The 16,688-nt window shown below is 39.3% G+C and overlaps 1 protein-coding gene and 1 pseudogene across 6 annotated transcripts in view; one reads left to right on the top strand and one right to left on the bottom strand.

Moving 5' to 3' along the window:
- LNP1 (leukemia NUP98 fusion partner 1) overlaps positions 1-14,744 on the top strand; it is a 37,231-nt gene extending 22,487 nt beyond the window's left edge. For 5 of the 6 annotated variants that reach the window (XM_036850271.1, XM_036850269.1, XM_036850270.1 and 2 more), the window contains 3 exons: positions 10,024-10,080; positions 10,165-10,395; positions 14,247-14,744. In XM_036850271.1, coding sequence (XP_036706166.1) covers positions 10,024-10,080; positions 10,165-10,395; positions 14,247-14,396 — 438 coding nt within the window. In that variant the 3' untranslated portion in view covers positions 14,397-14,744. The remainder of the gene's footprint in view (positions 1-10,023; positions 10,081-10,164; positions 10,396-14,246) is intronic. The other variant, XM_036850273.1, reaches the window with a different exon arrangement.
- Positions 14,745-16,282: 1,538 nt separating this feature from the next.
- On the bottom strand, positions 16,283-16,396 carry LOC118895115 (annotated as a pseudogene).
- Positions 16,397-16,688: the final 292 nt, after the last annotated feature.

Below are 16,688 nucleotides of genomic sequence, written 5' to 3'. Positions count from 1 at the left end.
ATTTGAATTTTAGTATCTGTTAGACGTTAAAAACTGGGAAAATCTACCCTATTTCAAGAATGCACTTATAGGTTATAATATTGTTTGCCTTAAAATCTTGGGGAATAGCAAAATTTGGTTTGTATAACATTTCTCAATGGGGTCCATATATCTTTTCCTGCTCGTACTGGCTTTGGACATTTGCCTGAATTAACCTGTTTAGATTCTCTGAGTTGACAATGAATTCCATAATTATCAGACTAACATGCAGAAAGCATGTGTTTATCTAAGGAGACAAAGCACGGGATAAACATGACAACCTGACTGAGTTGAGAAAACACAAATCACAGATCACAGATCAGGGAACCTTGGGTGATGTGGGCAGAGACCTAGAAAATGGGGGGTCTGATTCTTCATCTCTATTCACACAATGCCATGTATTTGTGAAGTGAACTACAGAGTTGGATACTTAACTTTTCCTAACTCTAAGATGCGCTCAAATTTTTCTTACTTTAGAGATATGAGAAAAATTAGGTTTTGAAGTTTTCTGTTTTGCTTTGAGCTCAATAAAAGACCTTTAAAAAAAAAAGAGCTTACTTTTAGCCTTATCTTTTTCCTTCTCTCCCCACTGCTCCACTCTAAGGCTCTTCCCTCTTGCAACCTATTAGTAACCTACATCCATCAGTATTGCATGCAAAGGAAGAGAAGAATTTTCCCCTTCTTTCCTATTTGAATGTGGTTTCTAATATGGCTCTTCAGCCTCATGATTCTTGCAAAACCATAGTGATGGAGCATTAAATCATTAAACATATTTATAGAACACCTACTGTGTGCCAGGCGTTGTGCAAGGCACAATAGGATTACAGGGAAAAAGAAGACATGTGGTGTTTGTTCTTGTGGCACTTCTAATCTAGAGGAAGACACAAATTCGGCAGGAAGAATGAGGTAGACAAGGGGTAAAACTTGGTCCTTCTCAGAGAACACTACTTTTTGACAAGACTCATTATAATCTGTGACTGCTGATTTAAAGCAAATTAAAAAATCTAACTTTACTCTCCTGATGTGCTTGGTGAAAAAAAATAAGGTAAGTAATATGAAGTCTCTCTTATTACTCTCTCATATGAAGGCAGAACTAATCTACCTTCTCCCTGCATCGTCACATGAATACAGACTTGAAGTAGAACAATCTCCATATCCCTTATTTATTCTACTCATTGAAAGTGAATTTTAAATAGTCTATTCGGCTTTTTAGTCATCTTCTCCTTCAGCTTAACATGGTTTTCTTAACACTGTTCTATACAGTTAGGGCCTGGTGGAAGGGAGGATTATGCTGAATGAAAGATCTCTTCAAGGAGGAACTGAGTTCCCTGACCTGGGGCTTTGCTAACTCTACATGGACTTTCTCAGTGCTTCTTTGATGCTCACATAAGCACATGTGCTGGTCTACATCATATCATTTGAGGGGTACAAAATAAACCTCTACCTATCTGCACACAAGGGATTTTTTTTTAAATATAAAAGAGATGCAAGAGGGAGGGGATATGGGGATATATGTATGGATATACCTGATTCATTTTGTTATAGAGCAGAAACTAACACAACACTGTAAAGCAATTATACTCCAATAAAGATGTTAAAAAAATTTTAAAAAATAATCACCTTTAACCAATTTTATATTCTGTCGTCATATTCTCAATTTAAAGCTGCAGAAGATATATCTAATTTTAATTTTTATCCCTGATTGGCCCAAGGGTAGCTACACACTCTCGTCCTTGTAGTATCTCACTGCAGCGGTGGTTCTCCTGTAGTTGCTCACTACAGGGATGGGGTGGGGCATGGCCCCCTTAGAGGATTTCTCGAACCCGAAGAGAGAGAGGATGCCCTAAAGTTTCATGACTAACAGTGGTTCCTTGTTTTTCAGATTAAATTTGTATTTAATTTTAAGAGGAGACAATGCCTTAATCCAAAGAAATGAAACTACGAATAGAATTTCAGGCATCAGGGATGTTTCTACAGAGGAGCTTTTATCATAAACTTCCATGGACTTGTTTCCTCTCTTCTACTAGATGCTGAGATAGAGGAGTTGCTGGGAAGGCAGCAGAGTGGAGTGGGTAAGAGTGAGGGCTCTGGAAGTAGCCTCCCAGTGCCTACTACTGGCAGCATAACTCTGAGCAAGTTACCTAACCTCTCTCTGTCTGAGATTCCCTCTATGTAAATGGAATTGATGATAATAGTACATACGTCATATGGGTGTTGTTAAGATCCAGTGAGTAATGTATACAGCGTGCTTAGGACAGTGCCTGGTACCTAATAAGTACTTCTTCTCCTCCTCCTCCTCTCCTCCCCTGCACCTTCCCCTCTCCGTCCTCCTCCTCCTCCTTCTTATGTGTCAGAGTTTAAAATGTCTTTTAGTTTCCCTAAAGGATGCCCAGTGGATGGTACTGACCTACCGTTTCACCAGTTGAACACTTGAATCTTTTTTTTTCCTGATGCTGTTACCATATATAGCTAGTTGACTAATTTATAACCCTCTTGGCTCTGTTGATAGGCAATTAGTCTACATTATAAAATATTCCTCACATAAAATTCTTTTAGACTAATTCCTAAAGACCTACAAATTATTATTACTTTCGTAATCGAATTCTGTTACAACTGGTACATTATTAGAAGTCACGTTTACAGGAAGTTTCACATAGAAATAGAATGAAGTTGTTGCTGCTGTTGAAGACAGAAGTTTGGGATTATTCAGCCAAGGAAGATATGTCTTATGCTTAGGCATGGCACTTTACCTCTCCCGTAAAGTCACTAGTCACATGTCATAGGCAAGTCACTTAGCCAAACTAAGATTCATTTGCTTCATCTGTAAAAGGGGAAGAATGACTCCCTTGTAGGATTTGTTCTGAGGTTAGAGATAAGCGCATGGTCCCCAGAGTCCCTGACACACACGGTGCACTAAGATTCAACATGGGTCTTACTGTCTCAACACCTGGATCTTTCTCCCTCTTGTTTCTCATCTTGCTGTTGATGGGTGGCTCAGGTGCTTGCATTTACTCAGAGGGCAGGAGGTGTACAATTGAAGGGTGATTGCAATTAAACCCAGAATAAAAAACATCAAGTAGTTAAGCTCTTGAATTGAAGATGTTACATAACTTTTTTTTTTTTTTAAAGTGAGGACCTATGGCTTGCGGTTAGAGAGTGCATAGGATTTTTTTTTGACAGAAATGCTTTTCTGGGACCACAGTAGGAAACAGCGTTGTTTTTCAGAACACTGTTTTCTAGTGAGAGTCAGGGCACTGGGTAGTTATTGCTCAGAAAATCCATGCCTGCTGCAGGATATGTAGCCTGAGAGCTGGGGAGTCCAGGTGCTGAGCTCGGAGCGTGGGGATCCCATTCCACGTGCTAGAGCCTGCTTCACAGCATGGGAGATAGATCCATAAGATAGGTCCATGACCATGGAGGTGACAAGTCCAGACCTTGAAAAAGTCAGCTATTTAGGGCGTTGATTCAAGTCTTTGTGAGTGAAATTACATTAGAAGGGGATATAAAATTCCAAAAGTAGAGCTTGCTTAGTAAGTAAACATTTTTAAAAGTGGGAGCTTCCTCCCTGTAACCAATTAGAGAGCTCTTTTAAGCTTGTTTCTCACAAGGTCCCACACCAAAAGAGACTAACTGGAAATGTCATCTGCTATAAGGAGATATTAAGTGTTTATTTATATTGTGATGGAAACCCTTGCATTTTTTTCAGGTCTCTCAATGGAAGAGGACATTTGTACAAACATCTGCATTTCACTCCCAGTCTCACATTTTTAAGTTTTATTTTTAAAATCTTAGTGTGGTGAGAACATGTAACATGAGCTGTACCGTCTTTGGCAGATCTTTAAGTGTACAATGCAGTACTGTCATCTTTAGGCACAATGTTGTGCAACAGATCTCTAGAACTTATTTTGCGTAACTGAAATTTTATACCCATTGATTAGCACCTCCCCATATCCCCCTCCTCCCAGCCCTTGGCAACCACCATTCTATTCCTTGCTTCTATCAGCTCGACCATTTCAGATACCTTATGTAATATTTGTCCTTCTGTGTCCCAGTCTCAAATGTTCAAGCATTATTTTTTTCCTGATAATATAATACATGATCACTGTAGAAAACATGAAAAATACTAAAACGGAGTAGGAAGAAAACAACCCCAGATCGCAGACAAAGGTTTTGATCACAGTTGGGTATGTTTTAAGATTGCCCATCTTATGATGTCCCCACAGCTTACCCATCCCAGCCCTCCCCCCTCCTCTCAGGCGCTCCCTGGCCCTACCAGACTTCTCTTCCTTCTATGCCAGCAAGCTCCTTCCGTGGCAGGGCTTCTGCACGTATGGTCTCATCCTCAGGCAGACAAGCGTTCTCTGTTTCCTAATTAACCCCGCTCATCCTTCAGATTGTAGCTTAATTGTCACACATTCACAGAAGTCTCCCCTGATCCTCCCAGTGACCTCAACACCCACCCAAATATATGTGGTTTTACTCTGCTATACCCTGTTGTTGCACCTTGAACATTCCCTTAATAGCATTTGGCCAAGGATGTAGGCATATGCCCATTTATTTATCTCCATTGCAGACATAAGTTCTAAGAAGGGGACACTCTGTTTTGCTCCCCAGTTTATCCATAGCACCAAGTACCATGTCTGACCTACAGTAAGTGGACTAATTTATACAGACTTACCTCATGTATCTTAGCAACTTTATAAATCTTTTTTTAAAAATTTATTTTATTTATTTTATTTATTTTTGGCTGCATTGGGTCTTCGTTGCTGTGCGTGGGCTTTCTCTAGTTGCAGCGAGTGGGGGCTACTCTTTGTTGTGGTGTGCGGGCTTCTCATTGCGGTGGCTTCTCTTGTTGCAGAGCACGGGCTCTAGGCGCGCGGGCTTCAGTAGTTGTGGCATGTGGGCTCCAGAGCACAGGCTCAGTAGTTGTGGTGCACGGACTTAGTTGCTCTGCGGCATGTGGGAATCCTCCTGGACCAAGGCTCGAACCTGTGTCCCCTGCATTGGCAGGTGGATTCTTAACCACTGCGCCACCAGGGAAGCCCCAACTTTATAAATCTTTAACCATATTTCTGATTATTGTTTGAGAGTAAGTTTCTATATATGTGTATTAGTTTGCTCAGGCTGCCATAACAAAATACTACAGGCTGGGTGGCTTAAACAACAGCCATTTTTTCCCTCATAGCTCTGGAGGCTGGAAGTCCAAGTTCAAGGTGGCAGCAGGTTTGGTTTCTTCTGAGTCCTCTCTCCTTGGCTTGTATTGATAGATGGCACCTTCTCGCTGTGTCCTCACATGGTCTTTCCTCTGCGTGAGTATATCCCTAGTGTCTCTAAATTTCCTCTTCTTCTAAGAACATTAGTCAGATTGGATTAGGGCCACCCTAATGGCCTCATTTTAACTTAATCTTTAAAGACCCTATCCCAAATACAGTCACATTCTGAGCTACTCACGTAGGGCTTCAACATATGAATTTGGCGGGGCGGGAGTGGGGGGGAGGTATGACACAAATCAGCCCATAATAACGTGCGATGGATGGACCCAAAGAGGGAAATTATTTTAAGCCTTTTGACTCACTCATGGTGCCAACAGCTTTCTAGGAAAGCTGTATCCATTTATAGTCCTACCAGCAAGGAATGACAGTGCCTATCTCCCAGCACTCTTACTAGTGTTAGTATCATTAAAAAATTTTTTTTGCTAACCTGAAAGGCAAAATTGTATGTGATATCATTTAACATAATTTTTGACTACTAATAAGCATAAACAATTTTTATGTTTGGTATTCTTTTTCTTTCATTCTTTATACATTTATTCATTCAATATATATTTAATGAACTCATGCTATGATGAAGGCAAAGTGCTGCATACTGAGATTCTAGCAGAGAATGAAATGTAGCCCCTGACATGAAGGAGCATACAGTCTAGTGGAGAAGAGAGATGTGTAACAAAATTAACCAAATTATTGATGACAGTTGTGATAAGTGTCATGAAGAAGTGTGAGATCTCAGGAGAGCGTCTAATGGTGGTTCAGGGGCCTGAACCAATTGGGGTGGTAGGAAAAGCTTTCTGGGGAAATGCAGTTTCCACGGTGACTGAAGGGTGATTAGCCAGGGATGAGGTGAAGCGATGGGGTTGTGGGCGGGGTCACAGCCAGAGAGGACCACTTGTGAAAGTGCCTGTGCTGGGCAGGAGCAGGTGAGCTGGAGGAACTGACAGAAGACCAGTGAGGCTATGTCACTGAAGAGGTGAGGGTGGTGCAAGATGAGGCGTAAAATGAAATGGGATCAGGTATGAGTTTGATGTTGTTTTAACTATGCTGGCTGCTATGGGAAAAATGAAATAAAGTGAGTAAGGGTGAATGCAGGATATCCACTACTACGAGGCTGCTGCTGGAATCTGGGTGAAAGGTAATGATGACTTGGATTAGGGTAGTAACAGTGGTGCCGGAAAAAAGTAGATGGTTTTGAGAGACATTTAAGAGGTGGAATCTGCTGAGTTGGCAATTGGATGTGGAGGGGGGCTTCTGAGTTACTGGTCCGAGTAACCGGGCAAATGGTGGTGCCGGTTTCTGAGTTCTGGGACACTTGAGAAGCAGGCTTGGGAAGGAGAGATGATGAGTTCAAATTTGGACAAGTCAGGTGGGGTGCCTATGGGATACCAAGAGGAGAAGTTCAGTGGGCAGAAGCTCAGAAGAGAGGTCTGGGCTAACAAATAAATCAGAAACTAGGTTATAGATGGAAATTGAAGCCTGGGGGTGAGACATTGAGGGAGACAGTGTAAAGTAAGAAAGCAAAGGAAGGGAAGGAGGACTAGTTTAGAGTGTCAGGGGACTCCAACAGTTATGAGTAGTTAGAAGGGAGAAGTGAGCAAAAATGTCTAAAACACAGTGGCAGAAAGATCTAAGGGAAACCAAGAGGGTGCAGTGGTAGAAGGCAAGGGAAAGACTGTTTCCAGAAGGGTTCAATAGGCAACTGGGTTGAATGCTACAGAGCGACTAAAGACCATTAAGTGCCCAGAATTTGGCAACATGAAGACCAATATCCTGACTAACATTAGTGTTAGATGAAAAAGTGTGAGATAGCCTCATCCACCAGGGGTCAGACAGTGCAAGCAAGAAGAACTACAATCCTGCAGCCTGTGGAACAAAAACCACATTCACAGAAAGATAGACAACATGAAAAGGCAGAGAGCTATGTACCAGATGAAGGAACAAGATAAACCCCAGGAAAACAACTAAATGAAGTGGAGATAGGCAACCTTCCAGAAAAAGAATTCAGAATAATGATAGTGAAGATGATCCAGGACCTCAGAAAAAGAATGGAGGCAAAGATCGAGAAGATGCAAGAAATGTTTAACAAAGACCTAGAAGAATTAAAGAACAAACAAACAGAGATGAACAATACAATAACTGAAATGAAAACTACACTAGAAGGAATCAATAGCAGAATAACTGAGACAGAAGAACGGATAAGTGACCTGGAAGGCAGAATGGTGGAATTCACTGCTGCGGAACAGAATAAAGAAAAAAGAATGAAAAGAAATGAAGACAGCCTAAGAGACCTCTGGGACAACATTAAATGCAACAACATTTGCATTATAGGGGTCCCAGAAGGAGAAGAGAGAGAGAAAGGACCAGAGAAAATATTTGAAGAGATTATAGTCGAAAACTTCCCTAACATGGGAAAGGAAATAGCCACCCAAGTCCAGGAAGCGCAGAGAGTCCCATACAGGATAAACCCAAGGAGAAACATGCCAAGACACATGGTAATCAAACTGGCAAAAATTAAAGACAAAGAAAAATTATTGAAAGCAGCAAGGGAAAAATGACAAATAACATACAAGGGAACTCCCATAAGGTTAACAGCTGATTTCTCGGCAGAAACTCTACAAGCCAGAAGGGAGTGGCATGATATACTTAAAGTGATGAAAGGGAAGAACCTACAACCAAGATTACTCTACCGGCAAGGATCTCATTCAGATTTGATGGAGAAATCAAAAGCTTTACAGACAATCAAAAGCTAAGAGAATTCAGCACCACCAAACCAGCTCTACAACAAATGCTAAAGGAACTTCTCTAAGTGGGAAACACAAGAGAAGAAAAGGATCTACAAAAACAAACTGAAAACAATTAAGAAAATGGTCATAGGAACATACATATCGATAATTACCTTAAACGTGAATGGATTAAATGCTCCAACCAAAAGACACAGGCTTGCTGAATGGATACAAAAGCAAGACCCATATATATGCTGTCTACAGGAGACCCACTTCAGACCTAGGGACACATACAGACTGAAAGAGAGGGGATGGAAAAAGATATTCCATGCAAATGGAAATCAAAAGAAAGCCGGAGTAGCTATACTCATATCAGATAAAGTAGACTTTAAAATAAAGAATGTTACAAGAGACAAGGAAGGACACTACATAATGATCAAGGGATCAATCCAAGAAGAAGATATAACAATTATAAATATATATGCACCCAACATAGGAGCACCTCAATACATAAGGCAACTGCTAACAGCTATTTTTTGCTATATTACAAGGTACTACAGACTGAGGCCTGGAAGGACTTGAAGGTAACAACTCCAGCTTTTTGACAAATTCTTTGAGAAACCTGAGGACCTCCCTCGCCCCTAAAGAGGTTATCATTTACCCAAGGTCGCACAGCTAGTGAGTAGCAGATTGACATACCTGGGTTTTCTGATTTCAGATCTGCTGGCCTTGTTGCTCCAAGTTAGCAGTTAGTAATGCCAGGACGCAGAAAGAGCACAGAGTGTGGTTACAACTGACTTGGATTGCAATCCTAGCTCTTCCCTTTATCAGCCATGTAGCTTTAGAAAAGCCATTTAATCAGCTTTTCTCAGATAAATAATAGCACCGTGGAAGAGCAAGTTTCTGCTTGCTGTGAGGGGCAAGTGTGTCTGCACATAGTAGGTGCTCCATCAACGGGACCTCATCTCAAACTCCAAACCCAGGTGTCTTGGAGCCCAGAGTATGAGCCCCTTTGCCCACATACTTGTGAAATGGGTCTAATCCTCTGTAACACATGAGATGCCAAGAAATCCTAAAGTCTCCATCAATTTCTATCATATGAAGTTTATACAGCATCATTCATTATAAGAAAAATACATATTAAAACAATAATACTATCTCACTCTTCCTATTTGTTGGAAAGTGTTTGGGGAAACAGGCACACTCATGGTTTGGAATATTAATTTGTATCACCTCTTTGGAGAATAATTTGACAATACATATCATAATTTAAAATGCACTTATTCTTTATTAACCTACCTGTTTCACTTTTACAGATACATTCATACACATCCAAAATGTGTATCATTGCAGCTTTCTCTGCTACAGCAAAGTTTGCACAGGAACTAAATATACCTTTTAAAAAACAAAAACAAAAAACAAAAAAAAAAAAAGAAAAAGTGTGAGTGAAAAAGCTGGAGTGGAGTGGGTTGGGGAGTGAGAGAAATTAACAGAGCAAGTGTCACAATTCTTTCAAGAAGTTTGGTTTATCTGAACTATCTTTTTTTTCATCATTTTCCAATTGTGATTTTAACACTGATGTCACTGTAGTACATGACCTCTATGTTTGTGTGTATTATGTGAAATATCCTTATTTTCAGAATATTTATTAAACATGCAGCAAATATTTTAAAAGTTTTTTTTCTACCATATTATATGTTGTTTTTTATACACATTAGCTTTATTTTTATATAGTTAAATTAATTTTTTTCCTTATGACTTCTTCCGTTGCTCTTTTGCTTAGATATTCCTTCTCCATACAGAAATCACACAAATATTTGCCTTTGTATTATTTCTTAAATGTTTATGGCTTCATTAAAAATTTATTTTGATCATTTTGAAATTTATCTTTACATGTCAATTTAAGGCTGGAACAATTTATTATACCACCCTAATGATAGAGGAGCAACATAGCTAATCTTGGGATGTTCTACTTAATGTTTTGACCAATTGACCCCACTGCCTCATTGCAGGAGAAAGCTCCTACTGATCAAGAAGATAAAATTTCAGTTCAACGTGAGATTTGTTTGGTTAGTAATTTATGGACGTTCTGTCTCTGTGCTAATATTGTGCAGTCTCTTTATATTGTAAATTTTTAAATTCTGTATTCCCAGTTCCCTGTGCTTCCCAGCATGATGTCGTCTGACAGCCATCCTAGAAGGCATTCTTATGAGGACCAGGGATTTCAATGCCATACTCACATGCGGGATTACAGAAAATGCTCAGGGGATGGGTCATTCAAGGAGCCACTGGAATCAAAAATAAGATCCCATTCCAAAATTCAGGCATTTTCAGAGTCCTTTGAACAGCAACTCTGCTTTAGAACCAAACGCTCTGTCTCTTCGGTACGTAACAGAGTTATTGAATATTTAAACCATTTTAGAAAAGGAAACCCAAAGGATTCATCCCTCCCTAGTTTGAGGAGAACAAATCTAACTTCTTCATTTACAGCTTGGTGTTGAGATCTTTGAAAAATGGCACTCAGTTTTAGATAGTCCAGGTGTACATAAAATTTTAAAATTATTATTATTGAAGACATGTGGTGTAGGAAGGATTCCTAAAGGAGCACATGTGGAATGTTTTTGTTACCAAGGTCCTCTGTTTTCATCACCCTTGTTATAAATAATTGTGATTCGTTCTCCTTTTACTATCTGAAGAAGAAAAACCTGCCCCTACTGCTCTTGTTCTCTCATATTTAATCTGGTAGTAAATAGTTTGTGATGGTGTTGTGTTCCCCTGTACTTTTAAAAAGCACACAGAAGGAACTCTCTGGACACAGTGGTGTGAGTATCCAGGACCAGAGGAGCAGTCCAGGCATTCACAGTGGCCTCGTCAGAGTCTATGTGAAGCCCAAGGGAGACAAAGGCACGAAATGGGGGAAAGAATTGAAACGCCACTGATGATGCCAAACTTGATACATAAAGTAATAAACTAGAGACCCAATTAATTGGGGGGTAGTTTTTCAACTCTGCAACGTGCTCACTAAGTGGCCTTGAGCAAAATACTTTTTTTTTTTTTTTGTGGGTCTTTGGTTTTGGTTTTATTTTGCAAAACAAGAATAATGATATGTTTCTGCCGTGTAGTAGGCAGAGCAAATAAGTAAACCTAGGCGTATTGCCACCTGGGTCTTGAGCTGTGCTCTGTGAATGGCCAGGGGAAGACACTCAGGCGCTTCCTACCTAACGGTCCACCTGAGTGCGGTGCTTTCTGCCTAGCAGTGATGGCTGTTGGGATTGTCCCTGTGCATCTTTGCCTCACAGGTGGCACCTCACTTTTGTCGCAGTGACCTTGTGTATCTACGATTCCCCTTCAGTAAGCTGCTCTCTCTACTGGATCATAAGAGGAATAAGGGAGGAAGAGTAGTGAACAGCTGTCACTTACTCTATCTAAACCTATTAAGAGTTTCTGTTTTGTCTTTTCTTTGTACTGTTTTTTTAAGATATGGTTTCAGACTTAGAGCAAGGTTGCAAGAATAGTACAAAACTACACCCTTCATCTAGATTTCCTCTAAACGTGAATATATTATCACATTTTCCTATACCCTCTCTCTCCTTCCCACCCCCAAACAAGGCCACAAGGACATAAATACAGTACAATAATTAAACTCAGGAAATTAACACCAATACAAAACGTTTATATCCAATCTGTTGACCTTATTCATATTTTGTCAGTTGTTCCAGTAATATTTTTTAGAACGAGATTCCAGATCACGCATTGCAACCGATTTTTATGTCCCTTTAAGGTATTTTATTTCTGGAGCAATGCCTCGGTCTTTTTCATGGGACTGGCATCTGAAGAGTACAGGTCAGTTATTTTTTAGAATGAAGCTCAGTTTGAGTTCATCTGATATTTCTTCATGATTAGATTCACATTATGAACTTTTGGCAGGAATAAAACAGGCGTGAAAAAATTCCTGCTTCAAAACTACGTGTTGAAATCATTAATTATATTAATTAGGGGACTGACCTGCTTTAAATTCTTTCTGGAACAAGGGAGGGTATAAATATATTTTGAAAAAAATTTTAATCTGAACAATTCTTTGTTGATTCTGATGGCTTCAGAAAAACATTCATATCACATATTTACGTAAGGGTGTAAATGTGAAATCAGTTTTCTTATTTAAAGAGGTGTTCATTACATTATCCTTAAAATATAAAAATGTTTGTTTCATTCATTTCTCAAGTTCTTCCTTTTGAGTACCAAGATAACCAAGGCAGCATTTTTCAACTTTTTTGACCCAAGAACTCTTTCATAGTTATGTACAGTCGGCCCTTTGTGTCTTCGGGTTCTGCACCCATGAACTTGAGCATCCTTGGATTTTGGTACCTGTCGGCGGTCCTGGAACCAATCCCTTTGCGGATACCAAGGGACAACTGTATAATAGGTAGAAACCTGCTAGGAATTTACAAAATCATTAAAAATTTTTTCATATTATATGATAAATATACATGATAAATAATTTTAAATTAAGTATTTTATTTTATATCAGTCTTTAAAGAGTATATTATAAAGTTTATCTTAATGCAAAATAAAAAATTTGGAACATTGCATACTTTAAAACTTTTTTCTATTTAACAATTGATACACTTTTCTAAAGCTAACTACATTAAAAAGTGTGATTTTTCAGCAATTTAAAAAATAATATATATTGCCTTTTATTTGGGGGCCAAATGTATACTAATACATAGATTTAAATTTTACATCCTTTAGCATCAAGAAGAGCCAGAAACTGCTTTTGTGACCTGCTCATGACAAACAACATTAAATTTTTTCATTTTGACATTGAAAAACTCAACTGGCTTATTTTGATAATTTTTCACATTTTGTTTCTAAGTGATGAGATAAGAAAAAATATTTCAGGTCATTATTTATGAGCAATTTTTGGATAGTCTTGGGTCTCAATAAGGGAAAAGCCAAACTGCAAATAATCATCACTATATTTTCTTTTTCATACTGTTTTTATAAGGATTAGAGACATTCATGGCTGCTAAATATGAATTATGATCAGACTGATGGATTTAATACAAGCACTGGAGCTAATGAAAATAATCTGGAGGCACATTTACAGAGCTAGTACAATTTTTAAGCTCCTCTTAACTTGCATCTCAGCTTCATCATTTGTTTTGCTTTCTGATTTTGACTAACGGACCATTATAGACAGAAATGAAATAATCTAGGTATGAAAACAGTTTAACAATGTACAGTAGCTAACACCACCACAGTAACCAGACATCGCCATAACTCACCCTGGAGGGCCGAGTCATGACCTTGCCCATCTGACTGTTACTCACCACTGCATATGTTCACCTCATAGACACTCAGGGGTTCTCCAGTGTCTCCAGTTCACTGGAATGGAGGAGGGGAGGAGTAATGGTCTTATTTGTTTATTTAAAAAATTGAAGTGTAAATAGATACCACCACATTTATCAACACCATTCTTTTGTCAGTAATTCCTTTGAAAGTCACTTTCACCATGGAAACCAAAGAAGCACCCCGCATCCCCGTTCCCTATCATATCACCCTATTTATAGGTATCATTGCACTTATCACTACCTTTCATTTTCTTGTTTCCTTTTAGGCTTATTGATTGATTGTCTCCCTCTGCCTAGGTGTAGAATCTAGGAAGTAGGGTCTCTCTAGTTAGGGCCGAATCTCCCCATCCTAGAACAACAGTGTGTGTTCATTCAGTCACTGAATGTAGACCCCTGCGCAACCTGTTGGGGAATGTTGTGTGGTTGAATGTCATTCCTTGACACTTTCTTCTTTACCCAGTCCTCACCTGAAAACTTAGTGCAAACCCTACTATTAATGTAATTTAAGGGAGTGAACATAAGGAGGTTAGAATCATTCCGTGTATGATTCCCTCCTTGCCACATTCCTTTCAAAAAGCACCAGAAGACTATTAATTTACTGTGCCATGGAATCACATCCATCTGTAGGTTAGAGGCAGAGTAGTGTGCAGGTTGAGTTTCCTCCATAGACCACCTGCTGATGCCCAAGGCCCCCTATCCTTTATTTATGACTAAAACCTTTAGCAACACCCTTAGGCTTATTATGCTAATTTATTACTAGAAACTAAGATGTGAAAGTCTGGCTAAATGATTAGGGTTTTCTTCATTTCTGATAATTTGGAAAAATGTGGAATGTTTGTCAGCTGTCGGGCATATCTACCCTTTTTCTGACCCTTCTTTTTCAGGGACCTGAGAGCAGAAAGGAGAGAAATGAGAGAGAATGCCAGGCACTGGAAATGAGGTCTTGCAAGAAAGTGGAGGAAAGAAGGAGCTCTAGGAAGGAAGAGCGTGGAGAAGCATACCTGCCCGCCCTGTCTGAAAAGGGGCCCAAATAGTACTTTGTTTCCACACCATGACTACTGATGCTACTGTGTTTTTTGAGCCCCAATTCACCAGGCCCAGGAGTGGTAGCTGTAAAGAGTCTGCAGATGCTGAGTGACTCAAGTGGGTGGTTGATTCAGCTGCTCCCCGAGACAGCTTGCATCATACTCCAGCTGCTTTTCAGAGTGTGATCTGCTCTGTTGCCCTTTTATGGGAATAAAAAGGATAAAAGGTATTTTAATAGAATAAAGTAATTCTTGAAAATGTAAAGAGAGATATTTAAAGAGCTACCCACACATCTTCACCAACCCTTCTTCCACATCAACCTCGCAAATAATCTTAAATAAAAGTCATTGGTGTGACTCAATGTTTACTTCCTTATTAGGAGTAATTATATAAGTATGTCTAAAGGCCATCATTTAATGAGAGCTGGTAGTTAAGGTGCCAAGTACTGTGCTGAGAGTTTGAATGTGTTACCTAATAGTCCTCACCACTCTGAGGTGGGACCTAGTCTTCTTCTCACTTGCTGGCTGAGGAAACTGGAGTTTAGGAAAGTCCAGTCACTCACTGGGGAGGTGGCAGAGTTAGGGCCAGAGCCCAGTTCATGCTGACTCTTGTTCCTAACTTGAGGCAGGACCTTCATTTCCCTTTTGCAGTGGGTCCTGACTTAGTAGGTGTGTGATTTGCTTGTGAACGGGCAGATGTGAACGAGAAAAGCAGGACTTGGGAGTGGGTTACAATTTTGATCACGTGGGTGGAGACTGAATCTCTGAGATCAGCTTTATGCTCTGGGTTTTAACTTTATGAGACTATTATTTTTTATTGAGGTATAACTGACATGTAACATTATATTAGTTTCAGGTGTCCAACGTAATGATTCAGTATTTGTATGTATTGTGAAATGATTGCCACAGTAAATCTAGTTAACATCCATCACCATACATAGTTACACATTTTTTTCTTGTGATGAGAACTTTTAAGATCTACTCTCTTAGCAACTTTCAAATATACAATACAATATTGTCAACTATAGTCACCATGCTGTACATTACATCGCTTTATTTATTTATTTATATATTTTTAACATCTTTATTGGAGTATAATTGCTTTACAATTGTGTGTTAGTTTCTGCTTTATAACAAAGTGAATCAGTTATACATATACATATGTTCCCATATCTCTTCCCTCTTGCATCTCCCTCCCTCCCACCATCCCTATCCCACCCCTCTAGGTGGTCACAAAGCACTGAGCTGATCTCCCTGTGCTATGCGGCTGCTTCCCACTAGCTCTCTGTTTTACGTTTGGTAGTGTATATATGTCCATGCCATTCTCTCACTTTGTCCCAACTTACCCTTCCCCCTCCCTGTGTCCTCAAGTCCATTCTCTAGTAGGTCTGTGTCTTTATTCCCATCTTGCCCCTAAGTTCTTCATGACCTTTTTTTTTTTTTTTTTTTAGATTCCATATATATGTGTTAGCATACGGTATTTGTTTTTCTCTTTCTGACTTATTTCATTCTGTATGACAGACTCTAGGTCCATCCACCTCACTACAAATAACTCAATTTCGTTTCTTTTTATGGCTGAGTGATATTCCATTGTATATATGTGCCACATCTTCTTTATCCATTCATCTGTTGATGGACACTTAGGTTGCTTGCATGTCCTGGCTATTGTAAATAGAGCTGCAATGAACATTGTGGGACATGACTCTTTTTGAATTATGGTTTTTTTCAGGGTATATGCCCAATAGTGGGATTGCTGGATCATATGGTAATTCTATTTTTAGTTTTTTAAGGAACCTCCATACTGTTCTCCATAGTGGCTATATCAATTTGCATTCCCACCAACAGTGCAACAGTGTTCCCTTTTCTCCATACCCTCTCCTAGCATGATTTATTTAAAACATATGGACCACCTCACAAATTTGCGTGTCATCTTTGCACAGGAGCTGTGCTAATCCTCTCTGTATCCAGAGAAGTTCCAGTTTTAGTGTATGTGCTGCTGAAGCAGGCACTTCTTTTTTTCCCCCCAGCTCTATTGAAGTATAATTGACAAATAAAATTGTATATATTTACATTGCACAGCATGATGATTGATATGTGTATGAGTATTTGACATACTTTGTAAAATCATCACCACGATCAGGTTAATTGACATATTGAGGCCATATTCTGTTTTTTTCCCTAGAAGAAAAGATAGTAGAATTCTCCCTATTTATTCTTTGTCTCTGTCTTGGATCATCAAATGCCCAAGGGCAGCTAGAATCTCTATCTTGTAAAGAAGAAGATCTCCCAAAACTACTACTC

Source organism: Balaenoptera musculus, chromosome 4, assembly GCF_009873245.2.
Source record: "Balaenoptera musculus isolate JJ_BM4_2016_0621 chromosome 4, mBalMus1.pri.v3, whole genome shotgun sequence".
NCBI lineage: Eukaryota > Metazoa > Chordata > Mammalia > Artiodactyla > Balaenopteridae > Balaenoptera > Balaenoptera musculus.
This window is presented reverse-complemented; position numbering and strand designations above follow the sequence as displayed.